We start from the raw sequence: 27142 nt of genomic DNA, 5'->3' as shown, positions 1-27142 counted from the left end.
ATTTTACAATTTCAGACTAAAACACTACGAAATATACGATGACACGGTTTTCGCACCACAATTATTATACAAATTACTTTATTTTATTGTTTGCTCTAAATGTTTCACAATGAGGTCAAAGTTCAGTGGCTCAATGTTCGACATTAAATCGTACGATTGGAGTTCAATTCTCAGCTTTATTTAAGACTTATTTTTTGATTTTTTGTTTATTGCGTACTTATAATCTTTTTTTCTTTTAATAATAATGTTTTGTGGCGTTTGTAGATACAATTTCCTATCTAGTTGTACCATAAACTATTTTCTTTACTTTATTCTCTTATAGTTGTTATCTATGTACCTAAATAATTATCATTACCAAGGTTTAATAATTAATTGCTTGCATTGCCTTGATATACTTGGAGGCCATTACTGTTGTTACGTGTTTAAGTCGAAAGTGATAATTATGTAATAAAAAGTGATCGTAATTACTGACTCATTATTTAAGTATATAGTAAAGTAAATAATGTTGGAGATATTATTGTAGAAATTGTATGGATAACACATTATTGTTGACTATAGAAATAAGGTTATTTAGAATCAATAAGTCACATCACAAAGTCGATCAATCACAACAATTAACCTCCAATGGAGTGTTGATCTTATCGAGTAATGGAATATTTAAAAACAATCGTTTAAGCACACTTCTAGTTTCAAAATGTAAACGAAACACAACACTAGTTTAATACATTTAGTGCACACATTGGTGAATATCGATAGTAAAATGCAATCGAATTCACATCCCTCGCCGTTCGTATCAACTTACCGCCGAGACAAGAGAAGGCTTGCGAAACAGACCGATCTTGAAATTTTGAAAGAGAGCGTTAAGACGGTAGGCAGAGATTATTGCGCGGAGTCGTCTATCAGTGGTTTGAAACATTTGGTTAACGATAATACATCATTCTTGGAAAGGTATGTGCCGGTTTGAAATTTGAAACCTTTTTATTCAACGCAATCTTGGTACCTGCTCAAGTCCAGTTTGGGTTGCGTATTAGGGTTACATTACACCATCAAAGAATGATTACATAATGTTATGTTTATTTTATTATGTATAAATTTTTTAATAAACATATAATTTATAGCTGAATCATTTAAAAAAATATTTTTTTACAACCCTTCTACAAAAAGACCACATAAAGTTCTGAATAAAACTTCAATGAAACTTTCATAGGGGTAGAGGTGAATATTGTTTTTTTTTAGTTAAATAATGCTTTTGTTTTTTTTATTTTCCACAGAGTAATATGGATAATAACGATGATAAGTGCTTTAATCTGCTCTGTTTCGCTGGTGTACTTAACGTTCAGGAAGTACTACCGCGCGCCGCTGGTGACCACACAGATGCCGGCGGGCGTATCCGTCAGCAAAATCATATTCCCTGCAGTCGGCATCTGTTCTAATAATCGAATTAGTAAACGAGCGATCACCGAACTGGCGCGGAAGCTGTAAGTCAAATGTTATAAAAAAAGATTAAATTCTGTTTGGTGGGTACATGGCCAGGAACATTCATGATTGCTTTTGTGATAACAAAAACAGAAATTGTAGAAATTAACCATAAATGAAATTTTGTTACAAATGATGAAGATGTTCAATAAAATAATTAAAAAGTAATTTTAAATTTTCATATAAAATGTTATTGAAATCATAAATTAGTTGATTTTTTCAATATCTTTTATTAATATTTAATTTAAAACAGTATACTAATATTTTTGTTTTGTGACTCAAAAGTGTTAAAGAAGAACGCAATAAGATGTACGACGAAGAAGGAATGCTGTCGCTACTAGTGGGTCTTGGTATGTTGTACAACATAGACCCTATGGATGATGAAGTGGTCAAGCCTATGCAACTGCACCGCGCGCTCGGCGTCTACGATGTCAATGAACTTATGAGGAACGTAAGTAAAGGTTCACATTCACTGGCTCCGATAATTACATAAGTGGTCCTAGTTAGTGCACCGATGACGTCACGTCTTACGATAGCCCTCGGCTAAGTGTAGATAACTGGAACATCTACAGATACCACAAATTATTTTCCTTAAATAAAATATCTTATTTAACTCTCCTTGTAATTTATTAGTTAAAATTGCTTATTCTGTTTAATTTGGGATAGACGTCTTTTTTGTTTTCGTAAGTCGGCACTTACTTTTACAATAGATGATTTTCATTCATCTTTTGAATGGGAAGACGTCATTTAAAATTGTTGTGTGTTTCAAAATATATCGACGTTATTAAATCTACATCAAATATTCAGAAAATAGGAAATGTATTTCAAGGTTTTCTTGTATCGTATGATGTAAGAATCTTCTAGGCCTGTGACCATTTGCAACTTTATAATGTGACCAACAAACTTTGACCGAGTTAATTCAGATTGTTGTGAACTTAATGTTACATAAACGCAAGTGGAATTTTTCTCAAGTCTTACCGATCCGGTATCGAGAGACTTATGTAGTTGATACTAAAATGTAACATTAAATAATGCTTATTTCGAAAACGTATATTCAGATCGGTTAAATATCAATAAACATATTACATGTTCAAACACTTTGTTAATTCAGTGAATAATAAATATTTATGTTATGTCTTTTATGTGGCTATTTTCGAGACGTTTTTTTTTTCTTAATACTAAGGCTCAAGTTGTATTAGGTAACATATTTAACAAGTTTATTAAAACAAAATCAAGAATTATCAATAATCATATAATTGAACAGAGTTTTAGCGAAGAACTTTTACCAGCATTTTAAAAACCAACATTTTCTACGCTTTAAATAAGTACTTACTTTATAATTGTTAGCATTTTATATTTTATTTCATCCTAGTTAACACCCCGATGCGAAGATCTCCTACTACGCTGTGCGTGGAATGATGAGCCTAAGAATTGCTCCAAGCTGTTCGACTTCCGACTGACAATGAACGGATACTGTTGTACTTTTAATTATTTAAGGAGATCTGACGGCATGTTTAAAGAGTAAGTATATTTTTATACAAATACAAATACAAATACAAATATACTTTATTGTGCACTATCATGGAGTTACAAAAAAGAATGTACAACAGGATTTTCACAAAAGGCGGTCTTATCGCTAAGCAGCGATCTCTGCCAGACAACCTTTGGGTAGAAATTAAGCTAAGTAAACCAAATCGGTAGGGTGCACACGAACAGTGATAAGAAATAAAAATAAAAACAATAGAAATATTAATAAGAGAAAATAAAATAATACAATATTTCAGCAATATATAGCCAAATTAGAGCTGCAGATAGTGATCTTTGACATGTTTTTTAAACGATTCAATACTTTTACTGCATCTAATAGAGAGAGGTAAGGAGTTCCATAGTTTCACAGCGTAAACCGTGAACGATTTTGAGTAGAAAGAAGAGGTGTGTGAAGGAGTAAGAAGAGAAAAGTTTGTACTAGAACGCAAGGTGTGGTCATGAGTGAGATATGTAAACTTAAAACGTTCTTTCAAATAATGTGGAGCAAGTTTATAATGCTGTTACTGGCTGTAAAGACACGAAGAACAGAACATACTTGTGAGCTTAATATCGAAATTCGTACAAAAACATTGTTATTTCGGTTTTTTAGAGTTTAACAGAAATAACAATATGCTTTTATACAAATACTAGCTGTCGCCCGCGACTACGTCGCGCAGAATTAGGAAGAAAATTTATAAGTAACCTATGTATTCTTCCAGACTATGTTCTATATCTGTACCAAATTTCATCAAGATCCGTTCGGCTGTTCCGGAGATACCTTCAAACATCCATCCATGCATCCAGCCATCCATCTAAACATTCGCATTTATAAGATTAGTAAGATTTCGGTAGTGCAAATTGTATAAGCAGTATATACTTTCAGCACAACCGAAATAAGTCGTAGCATTGACATGTATAAATACGGCAACAAATCGAGTTTTGATTTCGATCAAGGATTGAAAATTTTGATGCGACTCAATGGAAGTGATGACTTCTACTACAATCGTCCTTTACAAGGTGCACAAGTATGTATTTTACAACAATATCCCAGAATTTTCACTTCCGAAACACGCGTATACTTACCTGTTTTTTGTTCCAGTTGCAGTTTTCTGATGCATACGATTTCCCAGATGCACCCAGTGGAAGTTTTTCAATGCAAATCATTAGTCCAAATGTGCAGGTTTTTATTATTTTATTATATATATCGTTTACTTTCAATAATTTTTGTAACATTGTACACATTGATTTAAATAAAAAAAAAACATTTTTTTTCCGTAGATGACCGTACTAGTGACTGCAAGCTTCACCGAAGCCTCACGTGACATCCAGCACGTCCCAGTCAAGTTACGTCAATGCCTCTTCTACGATGAATCCCAGTACCTCTCCTTCTACACTCACAGTGACTGTATGCTTAAATGTCGGATGTCCTTTCTACTCGCTAACTGTAATTGCACACCTTTTAATATGCCCAAAATGCTAAACACGAGGACTTGCGATATGAGAGACGTGCCTTGCCTTAGAATTTATAATGGTAAGATGATTGAGAATTAGTGTAATTATTGCCCGACTGATAAGATATTTACACATCATAACTTGATTGAAGTCTTAACAGTAATAAGATGTACTATCCGAATATAAACTTCTGTATTATCCTATGAAAAATGTATATATTTGTGTACTCCACACTGTACTCTAAAAACATTTGGTATTAGTAGAGTATTAATCACTCTGAAGTGTTTAATATAGAAATGTTATTTAATATGTTTAAATGTAAGTAAATTTATTGCAGCACAATCAATCACAGTCCGCCCGAATGTCTATCAAATACCATTCGAGTTGGAAATGAACATCGTCGATGGAGGTATCAATTGCCCGATGTGTTATCCAACTTGTTCTAAAACTGCATACAATTATGACTTTACGAATGTTAGAATTTATCCAGACTACTTGAACAGTGTTCCGGATAATGACAGAGTTGATTGGCTGTAAGTAAAATTTGTTAATTTATTTTAAAGAGGACATTTCCATCTAAAATATTTGAAACGGTGAATAAATTATAGTATTACAATATACAACGTTAATATGATGTTTTTTTAAATAAAATAACTGTCTATATTTATATGGTAAATAAATCAAATACAATTGTAATCACACTACTCAATCAAATTTAGTTTATAAAAAATTATCGACGTATCTCGAAATTCTTAAAAGTGTAGGTAGCAATTGGGCATTCGTTTTTGAAGGCGACTTTTTCAATCTTCGATTTAGGGCTACCGACTTCACGGAGCCATGTCTTCATTTCTCTGGCTGCATTTTTAGGACCTTGTAGTTGTCCGACGACCGTCCCTTGAGCAGTATTCTTCACCCAACCTTTGAGACCTAATCCAGCGGCTTTTCTTTGCGTATGCTTCCTAAAGTATACACCTTGGACCTTACCAAATACTTCATAGTCCACTGAAACTAAACCTTGTTTATCACTGTCATTGGACATTTTGATAAATTATTTTATAAACTATAAAAATTTTGTATTAAAGTCAAATGTTTTTTGACATTATATTAGTGTTTGTTTTAAAAACAAATTTGAAGTGCTTAGCAACCAGTAACTAGGGGGACATAGATCAATGAAAGCAAGTTTATTAGTGTCACTAGCACTTTTCTATACTGTAGTTACTAATAAGCCTTAATAACGTAATTAGTTGAAGATCTCATGTTATTATGAACGGGTTTTACTTCTTTACAATAGATTCGTATGTTATACCTTCAAACTATAGAACTGTTACCGCAGCGTTGGAAGTTAAACAACTAAAGTTTCAATGAATAGTGTTAGAACATGTTCGTTCTGTTCTATAGAGTAAGTTAAACAACGTTTGTTTCAGTCGAGGTGCGAATTTCACCGGAACCTCCATTGTGCACGTGAAATATGGCAGGGAAGTAGCCGACTGCTACGGGCAAAATGTTATTATGAAATGGTTTGACTTGATCAGTACGTATTATATATAAATTACTGTCTGAGAAGTAGAACTGTGTTGAAATCAATACAAAAATAAGTAAAAGATGTGTGGAGTAAGGCTTGTGTGTCTGTCTTTTGTAAGATCGTGGTATTTAAATGATATGTAATACTATGAAATTAAATTTAATATATTTGCTTAGGTAACATCGGCTCAACGTGTGGCTTTGTCACCGGCTTCAGCTTTGTCTCAGCGATGGAGTTTGTATACTTCTTTACTGTCAAATTGTGGCGGGAAATAAAGAAGCGTCGGCGGGAAAAGAACATGGCGGCGTTGGGGTCGTCTCGACACGATACCATAAAGAGATATCCTTCCTTGTATTGGAATGAATTGGTTGGACCATCGAGGTGGAAATACGATAGTAAGATGTTCAGACAATGAAGATTAAAACCAGCAGTGAAAATGAAGAAAAGCGGTGACAGTGTGACAGTTGTAGTATTTTTGCCTTAAATCGTGTTTTAAAGCTTGTTTATTAAAGCAAAGATAAATAATTTTTTAAACGTATTGATGTTAATAATTAATTTATTTTATTTGTTGAGCTAAGTGGAAATGGCTTTAAATTACTTTTATATTATTCTTTAACGTTCAAAAAGTGTAATGATAACGTTATCTTTGTATCATAGATGATAAAAACAAAATAATTGGCACTCAAAAACATATTTAAAGCAACAACAATAGAAACAGATGTACGTTCTCACAAATACAATTATGATTTATTCGATAAACACAAAATTCTAACAAAATTTGTTCATATTTTATTCAGGTATAATTTGCTTTGATTTGAATCATTTTCAATAAATATAAGAAAAAACTATGTTTTTATTTCCATTTACAATTCTCTAGCGTGACTTAATACGTTAAAAAATGTATCGGGAAACGTACAAAAGCTATTTTGAGATTTGGTGGAATGTTATAAAAAGTTTGCCTGAAACTACATCTATACACGGCTTTCGATTCATAGGAGATAATAATAGACATTGGACTGAGAGGTAAAAATAATGCCAAACTTTATTTTTAATTTAAAAATTACACTATCTGTGTTATGTATTTATTTTTTTCTTTACATTGTGACGAATTTTCGTTAAATTATACTTTTAATTTTCTATTCATAAATTTTTAATAGCTTTATCATTATTTACTACAATTTAATAAGGTTAATGTAATCAGGTACAAGGTAGCCGAATATGAAATAAATTTTGTTGAAATAAATGTATTTTTTTAGGATTTTCTGGTTAATATTCGTAACTCTATGTTGGTATGGTTCGTCTCAATTGATAGCGGCGCAGTACAACGCTTACCAGAATTATCCCATATCTTTCGTAGTTGAAACAACGTACAAAGACTGGGATACATATTTCCCTTCGATTGCGATATGCGAAAATGATAATATGAGGCGTATTGAAGCGGTTGCTGACAGGTAACTATTGAAACTTGGCTCTCGGCATTTTATTTTCCTAAAATTGAACGTTGAATCGAATTGCCTAAGTCATCACTTAATTAGAGTTTTTAAAAATATGTCTACTTATTACTTTTTATTTGTTTTTTAATTTTTCAGGTTATTTGGAGAAGATCATGACTTTAATATAGAAGAAGTTATGAAAGAGTTGACGTATTATAAGGGTTTTACGTATTTTGTTTCCGAATTTTGTTCTGAAGAGAATGCTCTACTAGACTGTGACAAATGGAATCTCACTTATTATGCGAACGTGGTATGTTAATAGCTTTTTTATAGTGTTATTGCATTTAATTTTCCTTTTTGCATAATAAGGCGTCTATTAAAAAGTTCTAACGATATTTGAGAACGTTCCATATCTAATATATTTATTGCGCCTTGCAAAATGGTATATGCAGATTTATATTAGCGCAATATTGAGTGAAGATTTTGAATCTTGTTTGAAACACCCTGTGAATCTTTTAGGTCCGAAGTCCTTGCGAAGAAATGCTGAAGAATTGCTCTTGGAATAATGTCCAGTTCCCTTGTTGCGAGGTCTTTAACCCGATAAACACCGAATTTGGAGTTTGTTACATCGCTAACTCAATACAAGTCAGGTCAGCCGATGGAATTTAGCATTTCAAAGCATTATTAGTAGTAATTAAGATTAAACCTTTTTTATTTGGCAAAAGCGACCAAAGTTACATATGGTCATTAAAAACAACAGGTCGAGGAGTTCTCAACTGATGTTATTGTGCCAGCAAAATTGAACGTGACTAGAGAATAGGTGAATCATAAGTACTTATAATTAATAAAATTATTATTTTTTATTTCAGACAAAAGCGACCAAAGGTTTCTATGATCAGTAATAAAACAACAGGCCCAGGAGTTCTCAACTTTAATGTGATGGTGCCAGCTAAATTGTACGTGACTAATGAGGAAGAGGTTCCATCTCTAACTATTATTGGTTTAGATGCATTACAGATTGAACCAGAAACATTTTATAGGTATAAACATCATAAAATAATTGCGTAATTTGCTGCTTAAACGATTAATGATAGGAAAGTAATTTATTTCATTTTCTAAATTCAAAGATTATTAGATAGCGCATTTGATTTCACCATATTATAACTTAAGAATTATTTTTGGTCCTGTACAGTAAAAAATTTACTAAACCCTTTTTTATATTTTATTGCAAAAGCGGAGTATTATTTTAGCAGATCAGAGAAAGTGCTTTTAAGCTTACTACGTTTTCTTTTAGGCGAATTATTTCCATAAGAAATATTGAAAACGACGCCGGCGCTCGTTTCATAGCGCCTGAGAAAAGGAAATGTCGTTATGTGGACGAGAACTTTTTGGATGTCTATCCTTTATACTCATATACTGCGTGTACTGTACAGTGCAGGAAAAATGCACAACTCAAGACTTGTAACTGCACTAGCTTTTACATGCTTAACGTAAAGGAGGAAATGAAATGCGACATAAACGGTCTCATTTGCTTGAATGATCACGCTACTGATCTTTCTGTGAGTATAGTAAGCATTTACTACTTATAAACAGTAGTTAGAATACATTAATAGTAATCATCGAAGTTTATTAATATCTGTCGGACGCGACTTCATACGAAATTAAAAAAAAACGTAGTAAGTAGTCTACGTGTTTTTCTAGACTATGTTTTACATCTGTGTCAAATTTTAAGATCAAGATCCGTTGAGCCGTTCCGGAGATACGTTCAAACAAATAACCGTCCAACTAAATATTCGCATTTGGTAATTAGTAAAATAGGTATTTTACGTAATTATTGTTATATTATTTAATGTACTCACAAAAAATAACATGCTGTCACGTCGTGACTACCTACATCACGTAATATAATACATATAAATGTTGTCTTAACAGGCACTAAAGGCCAAATGGTCCAATCGTCCTGGTCTAGATTGCGACTGCTTGCCGTCTTGTACCGAAGCCGAAATATCTATAGTCAAGGACTTCAAAACTACAACAAGTGACAGCTACGCATCTGTGCAGATCGAATTGGCATCGTTACCAAGCGAGCGCTACAGGAGAAACGTCGTACGCGGCTTTCTTGACTTAGTAGGTATGAGGATTATTTTACTCTACGTTCTTGCTTATAACAATATGGGATATGCAATTTAATAATTTTAATTAATATTACGATGATTATAGGTTGCGGTAGGTATGAAACATCACATTATATTTTTTCTTTCTTAAAAATTATTGTAACAATTCAAATATTTTTTACAGTATCAACTGGTGGGACTGGAGGTTTGTTTCTCGGCGTCAGCATTCTTAGCTTCGTTGAACTATTATATATTTTATTGATTCGTCCATTTTTCGACATTTACACCAGGTTGAACGATGATCCTTGGTACAAAAGATCTGGTACACGACATTTCGGTGATAACAATTTTAAACGCAAACTTTTCAATCGAAAGAAAAGTAGCAAAATAACAAAGAAACGAGAAAATTTATTTCATCACAGACGATTTTAGTGTATTGACGGAAATGAATAGCAATAACTTTCAGAGAATTAAGTAGGTACACTTGGGTAAAGTGTTCACAGAGACCCATTTAAAGTTATTCCGAAATGCCTCTTTCCCTTTTGTAAATGTATGTTTGTGGGTTAATTGATTCGGAATTCAAACCTTTTTAAATTCATTGTATGTTCATACAAAATATTGATACGCCATTAAAACAAAAAAAAAACTTTATTTCACACAATATCTCTCAACTATTTCGTCAAAAACGCTCATAACAGTACCCTTATAATCTTGATTCGTCGCCATCATTTTAATAATAAATGCACCTTTATTTTTTGATAGTATTTGATTGAAATTTTCAGTATCACCGAATGTTTTCGTAGTGAGACTATCATTTAGCCAAAACTGTGGTATGAGACAGGCGCTTACCACTAAACCCCATAACCTTTGTTCCTCTGCAGATGCTAAAAACATTTCTTTCCTCAAAACATCGTTTATTTGTATTCCTTTTTCAAAAAGTATTCGCTTTAATTGTTCATAGTAGTAATTTAAAAAGAAATAAACTTTATTTTCACGATAACTTGGATCTAAATTACAATAAAGAAGAAGCATTACATCTCCCGCAGGTTCTTGATATCTAACAGCTTGGAAATCAACTAAAACGCAATCATCCGGTTCGGAATTAGGTACGTCTTTATAACGGAATAGAATGTTATTGTTCCATAAATCTCTGTGGCAGATTACACATCGCTGATTTGTTGAATCACTAAGTTTTAAAGCCGCCTGCCAAACTTCTCTCCACTGTTTATCAATCTTATCCATCATCTCTTTATCATTGTTGTACTTGGAATATTTTTTAACAGCTTCCAAAGCTCCTGTCATGCATTGATAATACCATGGATCTGATATTTTGTATCCACCTCGATTTAAATAATTTTCAAATTCTTCGTTAATTCGATATTTCCTCATAAGCGATTTGCTTTTTCTTTCTTCGTAAATAATGGAGGAAGCATGAAAACGTGCCAATGTGTTAAGAGCTTGTAATGTATGTTCTTTGTCGAATCTTTCAAATTTATTTTTAGTTTGATATCCTTTTGTATTCAAATCGTCGAACACCATTGCTTCGGGGAGAGCTCTTATTAACGACGCACTCCAAGGTTTCATACCTAAAAGTATAAAAAGTTATTACATCACCGCATAAATTTCATAAGTATTAGGTTACTACTCGTATTAAAAATACAAAATAAAGCGCTTACCTGATATTTCAAGCTGTCGTTTAATAACGTTGTAAAAAAATAATTCTTTATCAAATAATTTCAACTCCTTCACCATATTTGCTTTAGCTTCATTTGTTGTCGATATTGCCTTGATAAAGAAAGAAAGCAATTTTCTCTCTTCCTTAACAAGCAGTTGCACTTTTAATTTCCAATAATCCGATAAAAATCCTAACATTTTATCACTTGCGTTATGAATTACGTAATTTTCTATAATTGCATTTGTATTTAATAAATAACTTTTAACGATTAATTTAACGTCTTTTTCTGTAATAGTTTTTACTGTCGACGATGTTTTTAAAATTTCCGTATCCATTTTATTTTAATTGATAAATATAATTATGATTATTTTAACTATGTCTGTTTAGTTGTCACAGTCTGCACTACACATTTGTTCTTTCCGTTGTGAACATAACACAAAGATTTTAATAACGTTTACTTAATTCAAAGTATGATTAAAATTTTTATCTATATGTAAATACATAGGAGTTGATACTTTATGTTTTGATTGTTCATTCTTCTCAAACATCTATGAATTCAAACATTTGATTCTTGGTTAATTGAAACTACATGGTTTTTGGTTCGATATTTCCCTGGTTTATTTCGAGGGTTTATTTATTTCATGTTCACGGACTAAAAATGGTATGTACAAAAATTTATAGAATTAAGCGTGTGAGTTTTCAGCGTTAAATTTAGTAGGTAAAGAAAAACAAAATGTCGTCCTTCGTTTTTTTAAAAAAACAACAATAATAAAGGCAATGTATCAACTAAGCCGTAAGTAACGTGTTCTTTTGTATATAAGATTACTTAAGTTCGGCATACTTTTCAAATTAATTGTTGTTTGTCATTTTTATTTGCCGTGTTAATTTTATGCAAAATAAGGTCGCAGAAAAGGCAATGTGATTATGCAAAGCGTTTATCTCAATCATAAAACAAGTTGTTGTCGTTGGTTGAAATTTAAACATGACATTTTCCATTGTCTACTACATTGAAAGATAATATGCTATTACACAAAACAAATATTTTATTTGATAACAATGTAAGTAATTAACAATGTTAACTCGTAGAGATATTTTCCACAAACTATTTGTCTAAGAACATGTGATATGACGACTTGTATTTGATCCAAACGGGAAAAGATTTAAATAACAGATCACTGACTATTTATAAATAATACCTAATAAGTTTTTGTGTTTTTTATCTGATCGGTATAAGAAGAAATAGTAAAGATTATTCATTCTCACCAGAGATTATATAATTCAAAGTCTGTAATGAATCTTCTAATTAAAAAATCACATTTAACCTACTGATCCTCGCTAATCGCTATTTCGTTACTCATTTCTAAACGCCAGTGTTTCGTAATTGATTAACATAAAGGAAAAAACCAGTAAAATTTAATTATTATTAACTCATTTTTACACACTGAAAATACCAATTTTTAATGTTACAAATTTAAGTCTAAGCATAACAAAAATAAGTCGTTTTATATAAATATCAAGTAGACAGAAAAATGTATCGATCAGATATTTCATCTAGTAGTTCTATGACTCGGTTACGATATCCTTCGTCTAGTTTAGCCAAATATATGAATTCTTCACTTCTTGACACCACGTTCACTTTCTCACAACTTTCTGGATTCTCAAACGTCATTTCCCTCATTTCATCGCTCATGGCTATGATAGGCACTATCAATGCCGCTTGTGTAATACCAAACACTATACTTTGCTGATACGATTTTACTAAAGTTTTCTTATCAACAATATTCAAAACATCAATACCTTCGAATCGTAATTCATCAGTTAACATAGAATAATATAAATCAATCAATTGATCAGTATGTTGATCCCTAAAACTTCTAGTAGTATTAAAATAAATAAAAGACGACAGATCGAGCATAGGAGAACAGTACAGTACGGTTTGATAGTCAACAATCAATGAATGGATTTCTCCATTGTCGAGTTTCTTAAAGAAAATATTATTCGACCAAAGATCACGATGTATTATTACATTACGGCTCTCAGATCTAGGCTTCATTAAGTTTGTAGCGCAATCGAATAACATCGGTATGACCACTTCTACGTATTTCATATAATCGGTCTGTGCTCTATATTTTGAGTAAGTTTTTAGAAAATCAACGACTGCTCTGGCTCCGGCGTCACGCCAAGACTGACCTTTCTCAGGTTCACTAAGATATTCGCTAAAATCCTCCCAAATACTATATTTTCTATTCAATTCTTTGGATTTCCTTTCTTCGTATATTATTGACTGTGCGTGAAATTTTGCCATCGCGTTTATTACAGATACCAGTTGATCGTAATTCATCGTGCTCCGATGGTACGGCATTTGGTAACCGAACTCGGTTACATCTTCGAACACGAATAAATCATTCCTAATGTACAACAGTTTCGGCCGCCATTTCCTCGATCCTGGAAAATTAAATCAATTAAAATCTTATTACATTGTTGGAAAAAGTAAAAAACTAAAAGTCATAAACTGCTGAATTATCCTACCTTCTCCATCTTTGAAATTATTGAATAGTTTGCTCAGCATAATATATTCCTTTTGAAAAAACATCAACTCTTGGATATATTTAGCTTTCCATTTGTTATGCCTTGGTATACATTTTATAAAAAGTTTCAAATCTTTTTCGATTCCATTTGAATTTAAGGTTATGACCAAACGAAGATGATCTCCGAGATATCCTACTAGTTTGTCTGAATAATCTTCTGTATACCATTTTACAACAGTCGAAGATCCGTTATGTTTGACTATTGATTCTATTTCACTTTGGTTCAGTAGTTCCATGTTTTATGATCGTTCTACTGTCTTGTATATCACCGAGCGAACTCATATTGAGTACTGATAAAATATTACCTGATTTTAAGTTAAATACGAAGTTAAATATTGTAATAGTGATATCCAACGGAGGGATTTATTATTTATATCACTCGTATGTTTATTTATCAATATTTAGTTTAGTGATATCTTAAGTTAACGATACATTATTGTTAAATTATGGTAGGTTTTTTAATCCAATCGCATCATACAAAAAATCGAAACAAAACACTTCTAAATTATAAAGAATCTAAACGTATTTAATAAATATTGACTAGCTTTTTCTTGCGACGTAGCCTGTTTGCTCTTCCGGACTATATACATCTATGCAAATTTTTTCATCCATATCTGTTGAGCCGTTCTGGAGATACCTTCTGACAAACATCTATCCATCCAAACATACGCATTTATATTAGTAATATGAAATATACTTGCTTATGAAAGCCAAGAGAAAAGAAAAGATGATATGAACATAAATCTTAAGTCATTTAACGATAAATAAGGGGCACACTTAGTGACCACAAACAGTATACTATGTGAGTCAGTTTACGTGTTTGCTATTCAACTGAGTTTTTGAAGAAAAATAATAAAATAAAATACAATTTTTTATGTCATTTATTCAAATATAGTTTGTGAGTCATGTAGATCCAGGAAAGGTTCGTTTAATATTTTCTTTAATCTTTTTTCCTTCACTTCTTCGTAATTTGGAGTCCACAGTTCGGCTATTTTTGGAGATGTGGATATGTCTAATTTTTTGTCGATTTCCTCGTCATCGCTGGAGGCAGCGTCTACATCCATTTCTTCGACTTCTTCCTCTTCTTCGGCGGCTTCTTCGGATTCTTTCTGACCAGATATATGTTCCAGAATCGGCGTACATAGTAAACTCATTGGTGGCATCATATGAGGAGCGGCCGATAGAAACTGAAACATCATTTATATGCAAAATTACCATATTTAAAAGCTTTAATTAAATTTTATTCGACCATATCCTAGCAAAGGCTCAGTTGAAATAGTTTCAAGACGTACAATTAGATTTTAAATACGTTAACTCTATTTTAAAATTGACCAAAAATTCAATGAAATTATGAAATTAACTTTGGAATGTCCTTTGTTAATATACGAACAGTTAAGTAATGTTTTTAAAGTTATTTATGATAAAGCAAAAATTTTGAAGAATTCTATTCCAAAAAAACGGGTAATGCAGCCGTGGATAAATAAAAAAATCAAATTTATGATAGATAGGAGGGATGAATTATTCAGAAGGTGGAAATCTAATCCCAAAAAAAGTACTTATAGATTAGAGTATACAAAACATAGAAATCAGACTAATAAACTAATAAATAAAGCTAAAAATAAATATAGAAAACAGGAATTAAAGGACTGTAATGGGGATATAAGAAAGGTATGGGAGGTTATTAATTGCTGGTTGGGAAACAAACAAACGAGTCTTGACGATGTTGTTATTAAATATTTGGGTAAGACAAATAGCTTAAATAACATTTGTACAAAATTTTCAGAAACCTTTTCGAAAGAAATTGTAAATATAAAACATAAATGTAATGTCAAGTTACTCAATCGTGAGTTCTATATAAAACCAAGTGATACGACTTTTTACTTTAGAAATATTACCGCAAACGAAATTAAAACGATTATCGCGCGCCTTAGCAGTAAAAAGTCGCCTGGCTTGGATGGAATAAGACCTCAAGACCTATTACTTATTAAAGATAAATTAAGTCCATTATTGGCAAAATTTGTAAATTTAAGTATCAGAACAGGCTTATACCCAGACATTTTAAAAAAGGCTATTATCCGTCCAATTTATAAACAAGGAGATCATTGTGACTATTCCAACTACAGACCGATTGCAATATTGCCAGCTATAAATAAGATTGCTGAGAAGGCTATAGTGCTAAGATTAAGTCATTTTCTTGAAAAGAACAGCATAATTACAGACAAACAACACGGATTTCGAAAATCGCGTAGCACGTCGTCGGCCCTCGCGCGTTTTACAGACGACATTAATGAAAGCCTAGATAGTAGAATGTATGTAGTCCTTTTATTTATAGATTTTAAGAAAGCCTTCGACACTCTGGATCATGAGCAGCTGCTCACTGCTATGGACGAGTGCGGAATTCGAGGGCCAGTCAGTCGATGGTTTAAAGAGTATTTGAACAACAGAACATTATGTACAAAGATAAAAGATACTATCGGGGAGGAGGAAATTATAAGCTCTGGAGTTCCTACTGGATCGGTGTTTGCCCCCTTGGGTTACATCATGCACGTAAACAGCATGGTGAATGTAATTAAACACTGCAAGACCTATATGTATGCTGATGATACGTGCATGATGTACGCAGACCGGGATATTACAGTGATCGAGAGTAAAATGCAAGCGGATTTGATTAATGTCATTAAATGGTCTCACGATAACGGAATTATACTAAATATACAAAAGACAAAATGTATGTTGCTCCAATCGCCATATATAAATAAGCCTAGAGTATCCATAAACATTATAGGTCACTCGTACGAGTGCTTGCATAAAACAAAAAACATATGTAATTGTAGCTGTAAACCAATTGAATTTGTTGATAAATATAAATATTTAGGGTTAACTATTGATACCACATTTAATTGGAATTTGCATATAGAATTAGTGTGTAATAAATTAAGATGTATTTTATATAAATTCGTATATCTTAAAAATGTAGTTGATAAATGCACTTTACGTATGCTGTACCATGCTCTTGCCGACTCAGTAATTAGCTACGGTCTATCTGCTTATGGACGCACATTCCGAACTTACATAGATAGAATACAACATATACAATTAAGATTTGTTAAACTATTAGTTGACAAAGAAAGTAGAAAGAAATGTAAACAGAGTGGTGATTACAATGTATTGTTTAAACTCAGTGGTATTCTACCAGTTATAGAAAAAATCAAATATTTGTTGGCAACTGAGCAAGGTAGTAAAAACTACTTTCTCGTTAAAAAGTATGTGTATGGTAGTCTAAGAAAGTCAGCTCGTAATATTTTTGACGAACCATGTGCACAAAACTATTATGGAGAACGGACGCGTAGATATCTAGTGCCGCGATTATTTAATGCATATGCCCTCCAAGAAGATAGCCTGAGAAAAGGCAGCGATAAGAAAAAATTCAAAACGCAGTTACTAGATACATACGCTACCGAGTAAGTAACTGTTTAACTTGTATAGATTAATTTATATTTTTATTTTAAATTGTAGTGTCTCTTTTGTAGTAATAATTTAATTAATAATTAAGTAATTTGTAGTATTAATTTTGTAGTAATTTGTAATATTAGTGTATCGTAAGCATTTTGGGTGCAGTTTTTCGCCAATAAACTGCTCTTGCAGTTTGGCGAAATTATTGTAGTGTAATTAATTTTGATGTACTGCATAATAAAAAAAAAAAATAAAAAAAAAAAAAAAAAAAAAAAAAAAAAAAATAACGGCTATGTCTAGAATTTGACGTTTGTATTTTTACAAAAATTTAATAAATTATTTGAGAAACAATTTAAGCTTTGGACAGTAAATAATACCTGTGCAATAACGTTCCTGCCTAGACTGAGCAAGTCATCAGGCTGCAGCTGCGCAGGCCGCGCGGCGAGCACCTCCGACACGCGGTGCTCGGCGAGCAGTGCGCCGAACTTGCTCGCCGGCATGTTGCGACGAGATATCGCCTCCAATCTACCATCATCTGACTGCGCTGGTTCTAAGCAGTAGATTTCCTGTAAAAAACGATAAGAAAGCACCCCACTGTCAACGACAAAAAATGTCACGAGATTTTTTTGTACTGTAATTGTCATGTCATGTTTTTTGACATTTTTTAAGTCTAATTTGGTTTTATAGATATTCTGAGAGAACCAACCGCGATAGTAGTGCTTCTCTCAATCTTTCAGATATCCTTGTTTTACTATAATATTCAAGGACGCGTCAAGTATCACTGATCGTTACATGAAAGAGAAAGAGTATATCTAAAAGAAAGTAAGAGAGACGAGGAAGAGAGAGAGAGCGAGTGTGAGAAAGTTTGTTAATAATAATTCGCTGTTTCATATGCAAGATATAGTAAATAAGTTAATTTTCTAGGTTATATAAGAGTTACTTTTACTTAATATTCTTCCTTGACTGTGTTTAAAACAAAAAAAAATATCTTACGGAGTTATTCCTCATGACGTAAAGCCTGACATGGTCTTTAGCGGCCGCAGCGAAGGTGCACTGCCTGAAGACACCAGAGCGAGGGTCCAGCAGCTGTTTGTGTACCATCAGAGGAGTAGAACTGTGCGGCGTGAAGATGTACACTGAAATAAATTTACTTCATCACAGGTTTCTTCTAAGGACCTCAGAATTACTCTAATCTTCTAAAGACAATTTATTCATACGAAGGCTTATTTTCTTTTTGTCCCCGAATTTTTTTTAAGGTTTTTTTGATGATTGGTTTTTTATTCACTTTTCTTACTATTTTTGAGAAAAACTTGATACAAAACCAATCTCCTTTTACTGTTCTAGTCTAATTTATGCTTTATTTAGCATTTAATACTTCAGAGGGTTTATCACGAATATTTTTAACGTATATAACGTAATATTTGTACCGATAGGGACGCTTTACAAATCTATATATATAAAAGAAAGTCGTGTTAGTTACACTATTTATAACTCAAGATTGGTCGAACTGATTTAGCTGAAAATTGATGGGGAGGTAGCTTAGAACTAGGAGACGGACATAGGAACTTTTTTATCTTGTAAAAGCTAGTTTAATATAAATTTTACTGATGACGTTAGGCATTTCTTTTGCTTATTTTGTTTAATTCATTATCTAACATGACTAGATATATATACAAATATATCCAGGGTTCTTACCATCATTGTTAACAGTGGTGATGGCCATCTTGTTGGAGGCGGGGTCAGCAGCGAGGCAGGTGGGGTGCAGCTGAACATACCACTTCACTGTCAGAGACAGTAGACTCCATACGGCCAGGCAATGCTCCGTCGTACATACCAACTGCAATATCGTATACTTTGTTAGTATTTTTTTTTAGTTTATTTTTTACGAGTCAAGTCCGTCCGCGAGGAATTAAAAAATAATTAGTAGCCTATGTATTCTTCCAGACTATGTTCTACATCTATGCCAAATTTCAGCGAGTTTCGTTTAGCCGTTCTGCAGATACATTCTAACAAACATCCATCCATCCATACACACACATCCAAACATTCACGTTTATAATATTGGTAAGATGTACTTTGTAAGTTAAATTAGTTTGTCCTCTATGTGTTTCTAAACCATTTGAATGATTTTCATAATACTTTAATAGGTTCTTCATACAAAATAAAATACTATTAATGATTTATCAAATTTCATGAAAGTTTTTGTTTGATGTCACAAAACGACCCTGAGTTCATCAGTAACCATTTTCTGAGATTACAATCTCTTTATAAAATATATCGTTCTTTTCATTATCTTTTACAAAAGAGATACCAATGTTTTCAACAGGGATTTAACCAGGGTCTTAGAAACCAATGGTAAATGCATGCAACATTTGATTCTGAAAATTACTTACATAGTGCGCAGCATCATTGCTTCCAAACTGAACTTGAACACCTTTAGGTCGTAATGCGGGATGTGTTAATGTTGATCGTAAACTGCACAAATGCGAGTCCCACAGAGTCAGCTTGCAGCCGAACCACGCGGCGATTAAAGACCCGTCCTGTGATATCGCCACACCACCCATACTGAACTCATCATTTCTCTCGATACCCTCATTGATCATTCCTCCATCAAACAAAGAGTACTCTTTATGTATATTCAATATCCTCCCGATTATATCATCCTTTTTGCCTACTTTTGTCAAATAAGGCATAGTTTCAACACTTCCTTTATCCACTTTTTCTCCAATTTTAAAATTATTCAATATACTATTTGATAGAAATTGTGAAGTCCCCAATGAATAATAGCAAGCGGTCACACAACTCCATGTTATTATCTTCTTATGTGGCAGTATAGTTGACTCTCTCTTCCAGATTCTTATTTTCTGATCTGTGCCCGCTGATACGCAAAAGTGACCCCTAAAGTTAATAGCTAAAGATACAACATTGCATCCACCGTGTGACAGATTGACGCAAGTGTTGAGTTTGAAAGGCGATGGGTTTTTTTTCTGTGCCAACCAGAATTTTAGTTTCTCTTCAGGGTATGTGATGCCATCATTCCTGTACTCGGAAGTGACGAGCCAAGTACCATTTCCACTGACAGTCACACAGGTGATCTCTGTCTCCAGTGGAAGTAGATTCTTTCTCTCCGATGGTGTACTATTCATTTCTGTTATATCAATCTGTTGGAAAAGGTAAAATTGGTGTATTTCTTCTATAATGAAACAGATTATGTAGATATTTCTATTGTTCAGTTATTCATTTTGACATACTGTGGATTATTTTACTAAAATTGATCATAAAAGGTTTTTAAGATAAAAATAATTGTCAAGTCTTTGTCTATACTAAAAGGTACCTTATAACCTTGTTAATATTCAAGTCAACGTATACTTACATTATAAAGAACCTTATCTGATGTTGTGGAGTACAACTGTAAATGACCAGTCCTGCCACTCATAAGCAACGCATCTAATGGCCGGTGATAGACCAGTGCTGTGTTGATAGCTCGAGCAACAGGTGATAGTCCCCCACATTCCAATAAAGTCGACAGCACACGAAATTGTGCACTTGCTATCACAACCGCTGCAACAAAATATAACTGACTAACAAATGATAGGAGCGTCGGTGGCTCAGGAGTTAAGCACTTGATTTGCAATCTGCAGGTCCTGGGTTCGAATCCCGCCATGTACCAATGTGTTTTTCGAGTTTCGATTTACATATGTGCATGTATCCGACGTTCTTACGGTGAAGGAAAACATTGTGATGCAACCTGCACATGTCTGAGAAGAAATACAAAGATATGTGTGAAGTCAACTAACATGCACTGAGCCACCATGGTTGACTATGGCCTGTCACCCCAACTTGGGGTAGGTTCAGAGCCCCTCAATAGGGATGTTTAGTGAGCTGATGATGACAGTATCTATCAGCTAACTACATACTTTTTAAGATTAGTATAGATGCCTAATAAATTTTTGTAAACTCAAATATAACTTACAATTGTTAGTCAAAGTGACTGCAACATGGGAGCTATTTGCTGTAATAAATCTTATCATGCCTGGCAATCGAGGTATAAAGATTTTCTCATTTGCTTTGTTCGCCAAATGGCCTAATGTCCACTTCACTAAAACTTTTTCCATTCCACCGGACATTAAGTAATTACCTGAAAAGACAAAACAATAGTAATACATAATCAACTACTAATTCAATTATTGTTTATTAAAAATACTACTATGAAAAAATGACTGATCCTAACATTTTTCTATGTTTTTCATATTGGGATAAGTATGAAAAGTTTCATTTTTAGTAAATATAAAAATTTATGTACTTTTTTTATTTATGTTTCTCTTCTTCATAAACTATTAAATTCACAAATAATCATTAAAGCGACTGTCAAGTTCACAAGCACATTCTTGAAATTTAAATATGAATATAGGTATCAACAAATATCTAAGTATAAAAATATATTATTACCTTGTACTGAAAAACACACCGCAAGTGGTGGAAGAAAATGCCAATGTAAAACTTCTCTAGCAACATTCCTGTAGTCATATAAGTTCCCTCTGAATATAGTAACACGTCCAAATGCATCAGTTATTGCAATAGCATTATCATTATGATGAGCCGCAACTGATAATATTCTAAATTTGTTGTGATTTACAATTCTGGAAAAATGAATGGATTGTTTCATTATTTTCTTACAGTACAACAAGCAATTTCTTGTTGTTTTTTTACCAAAAATTATTCTTACTCAGTTTTCACATGTGGCTGATATAAATTCTGTATGTAAACTCTTGCTGTGCCGTTTACAATAGCTGCAAATCTATCACCATAGCACCAGCCAACAGCGACTCTAACAATATTGTAATAAAATGGACTGGTGTCCACATATTCATGAATTAAACTTCCAGTCTTCACTGAGTAGGTGGCAAGGTAAAGATTTTTATTAGGTCTTAATGCTGTGATAAAACATTCATTACTATCAAGTAAATCAAATGTCATAATTTTCATTTCTTCTGGAAGTTGAAGATTCTGAAAAAGATTTAATGTTTTATTAATTAATTAAAATAAAATTAATATTGTTTTAATAAAATGAACTTTACCATCCTTGAATTAAAGAATATAATGGTAATTTAAAAATTATTTCACCTGTCCTGCAGACACTCCGGACAAGAATTTAGTCTAATGTAAATTTCGTAAAATGTCTATTCACTATTGCTGTATTCATAGATAAAATTGTGCAGTACACTTATACTTACAATTTCCCTAAGCACTGCTCCATTCTCCCAAGTCCAAATTGTAACGCAGCCAGAGTCAGAACATCCATACAAATTGTATTCTTCATTTTCGGGGAATTGTACGGCCACTAGTTCTGTAATAGAGGTTTCAGTTTCTAGAGTACGGGAACAGTCCCCTGTTTGTATATTATAAACCCTTACTATATTTTCTACAATCACCAGTACAGACCTGAAAATTTTAATCAACATTAGCACGTTTTATGGACAAACATTAAAATACTCCAAGAATTGTTTATTTTATGTTTACTTACTCGCCATCTGGTGCAAATACGGGCCGACGCTCTATAATACTTCTGCCGGCTTTTCTACTGAATACATAATTGTTATCTGGATTATCATCGTTATTTGGCTTCACCCCCATTATTAAATATAATGAAAATATTAGCACATTGAAAACTTAAATATTTGAAAATGTGACACATAACCTAAACTTCTCCCCACTTCACCTAAAACAAGGCAAAGATTAGGTTTGGTTAACTTTTCTGGCAGTAGGTAGATAAAATAAACCCGAGATTTCAATAGTCGAAAATTTTAACAAAAAATATTCTTCATACTCATAGTCTGAGCTTATTGATGGATAAGTGGAGATAATGCTACAAAAAATGTTGGCAGGAAATCCAAACTAAAATGAGTTAATCATGTAAATGTCAACAACGAATTGTCAAATTTTTAATGTCGTTTCTGTCATTGGTCTCATTGCATATTGTGGTTATAAAAGTTACTTTAAAAAATATTATAAATTATAACTTAAAATCGTGACTTTTGGTGATTTTACAAAATTAAATTGCTTTACACTTTACAAGCCATGGCTGACCAAGCCGAAGTTCAGTTGCAAGTGCGTTTTGTAACAAAACAGGAACAGTGGGTGTAACTTTTATCAATCCGGCGTGTTTGTTTTCACATTACACGTGCATAGTGAACAATTTCTTTAATTTACAGATATGCAGTACCAGATAGTCCATACGCAATTCAAAGTAATGTTCAGTCACCGGAACTAAATAATTTGCTAAATGCAATTTTAAAAGAAACCAAACCTTTGATTCAGAAAGTGGTTGAATTTGATTTTTTGGTATGTGGCGAACTACTGTGTACATCTATAGCAGAACATTTGCAAGAAAAGGGGATTTCAACAGAAGATACTTTAGAGATCGAATATCTTGAAAGATTTCCGGCTCCCAAACCTCAAGAATGTTTAATGCATGATGACTGGGTATCATCAGTCCATACTCATGGCAGTTGGTATGTAGATATATTTCATTGAAAAAAAGTATTTTAACAGGTGCTTGTAGAATGTTCAAATATTTATTAATTTCAGGATTCTCTCAGGCTGTTATGATAATAGCATCCACATTTGGACTACAAAAGGTCAACATAAGCTGGCGATTCCCGGACACACCTCACCAGTTAAGGGTGTTTCATGGGTATCAATTGATGGTGACCAGGCCAGTTTTGCAAGGTACATTTCATTTGAAATATTAAATGAAAGTACAAAATATAGATTTATTAAGTTTAATTTCTGTGAATTTTATAATAATTCAAGTCTATTGTAGAGTGTTACTTAGCATAGTGCAAATAACATATTGATAGAATAATTTAAGAGTTTTACTATTTATTGCATGCAACTCTGTCTAAACTCAATTAAAAAACTTGATACACCTGATGTTCTTCCAGGCTATTTTGTACATTTGTGTCAAGATCTTTTGAGCCGTTAAAGAGATACCTTGTAACTAACATCCGTCCATCCATCTAAACTTTTGCATTTATAGTATTAATAAGATTATCTTCTTTCAACAATAAAAAGTACAAATCAAACAAAATTAATGATCATGTAGATGAGCAAGAGAGTTTATTAAATGAGTATAAATGTTATATTTTATCTTATATATATAAAAGAAAGTTGTGTTAGTTACACCATTTATAACTCAAGAACGGCTGAATCGATTTGACTGAAAATTGGTGGGCAGGTAGCTTAGAACCAGGAATAGGACATAGGATATTTTTTACCCCGTTTTCTTTTTTTTTTTTTTTTATTCCGCGCGGACGGAGTCGCGGGTAAAAGCTAGTTTTTAATAAAAAGTGTTGCCGCTAGATCTGTTGTCCAGATTAAGGAATTCCATATTCTCTGTCTGCAGCTTTGCATTAATATTGCTGGTTCATTTTTAATTTATTTGAGAGCATGAATATGTTTCAGTTGCTCACACGACCAGTCAGCAATGCTATGGGTGTGGAATGTGGCACGCAATTCTGTTGATTGTGTAGTCACTTGCCGAGGTCATGATAAAGGAGTAGAGTGTATTGCAGTGGCAGTTGATGCAAAACACTTTGCTACTGGCAGTTGGGACAATAATATATGTTTATGGAGTGCCAGTAAGTCAGAATATTTTTAATCTACATTTAATTTAGTGATATATTTTTAGGGTAAAATGGCATAAAATGTTACTTTCAGGTTTAACAGATGAAGACAATGTGCCTGCGAAAAAGAGGAGTAAACCAGAACAAGGAAATTCCAGGGTAAGAAAATCCAGTAGTCCACACATCTTAAGTAGATTAGATATGAAGTGTTTCTTTACTATTCGCAGGATTTTAATAGACTATAGGTCTTCAGAGATCGACAACTTTATAATTGTCTAAATAAGATTTACATTTTAATTTATTAAACTGATTCCAGTTTGCACACTGTTATGTTTATGCAAGTATTTAGACAGTGAAAATTCACAGTTATAATCTCAATCATTATTCCATTTATCCAATAGACACCAAAGTCAACACTGAAAGGCCACAGAGAAGCGGTATCTGCGGTCAAGTGGGTGGACTACAACACACTACTGTCTAGCAGCTGGGACCATCTGCTGAAGTTGTGGGACTGTGAACTTGTGGGAATTAAACAAGAAATTGCTGGTATGTATTTTAAAATTATGTTAAAACTACTTTGGTGTTTTCTATGAATAATTAAATTAATTTATTTACAGTACCATAAGATTTCCAAGACTAAATGCCAATGCCAATGCAACACAATATTTTAGCTACAATAGCTTAGTACAGTTCTTTTTTTTTTTTAGTTCAGAAACACATTTGCTGTTTTGGACATACGTTTTATTTTGACATTCAGTAAAAAAAATATCGATTAAATAATAATTGAACAATCGATAATGATTTTTGTAGAAGGTAAAAATATTTTCCTTGACTGTGAAAAGATTAGCTTATAAAAGTATAGAGAAATTTATGTAAGAATAAATATTTGTTATTATTTATAAGTCTATGGCAATAAAAATACTATCTTAATGTTGTATTAAATTTAAATTTTAGGTAACAAAGCATTCTTTGACGCTGATTGGTCGCCGCTGAACAACAGCATCGTTACAGCTTCCGCTGACCGACATGTCAGAATTTATGATCCAAGATCCACAGGTAAATATTTTATTCTAAATAATTACATTAAGAAATGTAAATAGTATATACTTTCAATGGATTATGACATATATTTATGTACATAAAAAACATCACTTATGAGTTTCCATTGTTACATGTTAGTGTTAAAAAATTAAACTATTTTATGTGTTTCTATATCTGAATATAATTTGTATTTTAGAAAGTATTGTGAAAACAACGTTTACATCACACTCTGGCTGGGTGCAGTCGGTGCGCTGGTCCACCACCAGGGACACACTCTTCCTCTCCGCAGGATATGATGGACAGGTCAAACTCTGGGAGACTAGGAGGTTAGTGTAACACTAAGATACTCTTTAAGTAAATATTATCCTAAACCAGAGGTAACAAATTTTTACATATAAATATGCCCTTTTTTAAAGTAATATTTATGAATATAGCTTTGTAATTAATTTTGACTTTGTGATTATTGTAAAAATTGCTTTGAAATCATTTTCGTTTGCATCTCATATGCCTTAGTGATGTTTTTAAAAGGCAATTTATTTATATTTCAGTCCAAGAACACCGCTGTATGATTTAACAGGTCATGAAGACAAAGTGCTCTGTTGTGACTGGTCTAACCCAGCGCTTCTTGTCAGCGGCTCCTGTGATAATACTGTTAGGATATTCAAAGCGAAACATGCAACGGCATCTGCATGATTTCAGATCAAGTGCTAAGTGACCAAGGAACTATCGCAGTTGAAATTTTATACACATGTTTTTTTTTTTTTTTTCAAAGACAATTAGTGTGATGACATTATGTATTACAAGTGTCACTTCAGGTGATGAAAGATGAAATTATTGTGAAGTGTTAGACATTGATTGTATGAGGTGTGGAAAATTTTGGTGTTTTCCAAATATGTGTCACTTGTTGTTGTTTATTTTTCCATTCCTTGCGGAAATCTGTAATTTCTATTTTAGAAGATTTTTTCAATTACATACTTCTTTGGAAATTAATTTGTGAAGTTTTTTTTTTATATTTCATGATTATATTTTTTTATAAGTCTTCAATTAAATTACAATTAGCAAAAAAGAAAAGTCTTGACTTTTAAGTGCTTGACGGCGTATCCGCCAAAGTCAAATGACTGGTTGACTTTTTCAGCCAAGCGAAGCGTCACTGTCGATGGTTGTGAGGGCGGCCATTGAACAGTCTTGTTCGAGACGGCGCCCGCGCACCACGCTTGCGACGAATCGCTTAGCATC

General features: G+C 32.7%; 6 protein-coding genes across 6 annotated transcripts; 3 read left to right on the top strand and 3 right to left on the bottom strand.

Annotated features, from left to right (window-relative positions):
* Positions 1-797: 797 nt before the first annotated feature.
* LOC106717707 (sodium channel protein Nach) lies at positions 798-6421 on the top strand. Its single transcript, XM_014511622.2, has 10 exons — positions 798-948; positions 1272-1478; positions 1762-1927; positions 2849-2997; positions 3887-4028; positions 4103-4183; positions 4282-4534; positions 4793-4988; positions 5880-5986; positions 6154-6421. Exons 2-10 carry the CDS (start codon positions 1291-1293, stop codon positions 6390-6392), a joined length of 1521 nt encoding a protein of 506 aa, XP_014367108.2. The 5' UTR covers positions 798-948; positions 1272-1290; the 3' UTR covers positions 6393-6421.
* A 454-nt stretch (positions 6422-6875) lies between these two features.
* On the top strand, positions 6876-9956 carry LOC106717708 (sodium channel protein Nach). Its single transcript, XM_045680697.1, has 8 exons — positions 6876-6889; positions 7234-7428; positions 7567-7720; positions 7930-8060; positions 8280-8450; positions 8705-8969; positions 9343-9541; positions 9709-9956. Exons 1-8 carry the CDS (start codon positions 6876-6878, stop codon positions 9954-9956), a joined length of 1377 nt encoding a protein of 458 aa, XP_045536653.1.
* A 216-nt stretch (positions 9957-10172) lies between these two features.
* Positions 10173-11534, bottom strand: LOC106717709. The gene is made up of 2 exons (XM_014511624.2): positions 11201-11534; positions 10173-11110 (listed from the first exon to the last, which is right to left on the bottom strand). The coding sequence occupies exons 1-2, from the start codon at positions 11532-11534 to the stop codon at positions 10173-10175; spliced, it is 1272 nt and encodes a 423-aa protein (XP_014367110.2).
* A 1178-nt stretch (positions 11535-12712) lies between these two features.
* On the bottom strand, positions 12713-14104 carry LOC123721587. The gene is made up of 2 exons (XM_045680696.1): positions 13729-14104; positions 12713-13644 (listed from the first exon to the last, which is right to left on the bottom strand). The coding sequence occupies exons 1-2, from the start codon at positions 14021-14023 to the stop codon at positions 12713-12715; spliced, it is 1227 nt and encodes a 408-aa protein (XP_045536652.1). The 5' UTR covers positions 14024-14104.
* A 564-nt stretch (positions 14105-14668) lies between these two features.
* On the bottom strand, positions 14669-22954 carry LOC106717711 (WD repeat-containing protein 75). Its single transcript, XM_045680797.1, has 11 exons — positions 22765-22954; positions 22475-22682; positions 21967-22247; positions 21690-21880; positions 21214-21378; positions 20614-20801; positions 19634-20401; positions 18936-19077; positions 18234-18376; positions 17618-17806; positions 14669-14974 (listed from the first exon to the last, which is right to left on the bottom strand). The coding sequence occupies exons 1-11, from the start codon at positions 22872-22874 to the stop codon at positions 14669-14671; spliced, it is 2691 nt and encodes an 896-aa protein (XP_045536753.1). The 5' UTR covers positions 22875-22954.
* A 248-nt stretch (positions 22955-23202) lies between these two features.
* Positions 23203-26668, top strand: LOC106717837 (ribosome biogenesis protein WDR12 homolog). The gene is made up of 9 exons (XM_045680627.1): positions 23203-23374; positions 23453-23752; positions 23829-23969; positions 24705-24880; positions 24960-25024; positions 25267-25411; positions 25820-25921; positions 26103-26232; positions 26455-26668. Exons 1-9 carry the CDS (start codon positions 23319-23321, stop codon positions 26597-26599), a joined length of 1260 nt encoding a protein of 419 aa, XP_045536583.1. The 5' UTR covers positions 23203-23318; the 3' UTR covers positions 26600-26668.
* The last annotated feature ends 474 nt before the right edge of the window (positions 26669-27142 follow it).

Source organism: Papilio machaon, chromosome 13 (assembly GCF_912999745.1).
Source record: "Papilio machaon chromosome 13, ilPapMach1.1, whole genome shotgun sequence".
NCBI lineage: Eukaryota > Metazoa > Arthropoda > Insecta > Lepidoptera > Papilionidae > Papilio > Papilio machaon.
The sequence above is the reverse complement of the archived record's forward strand: the minus strand, read 5'-3'. Positions and strand labels throughout refer to the sequence as shown.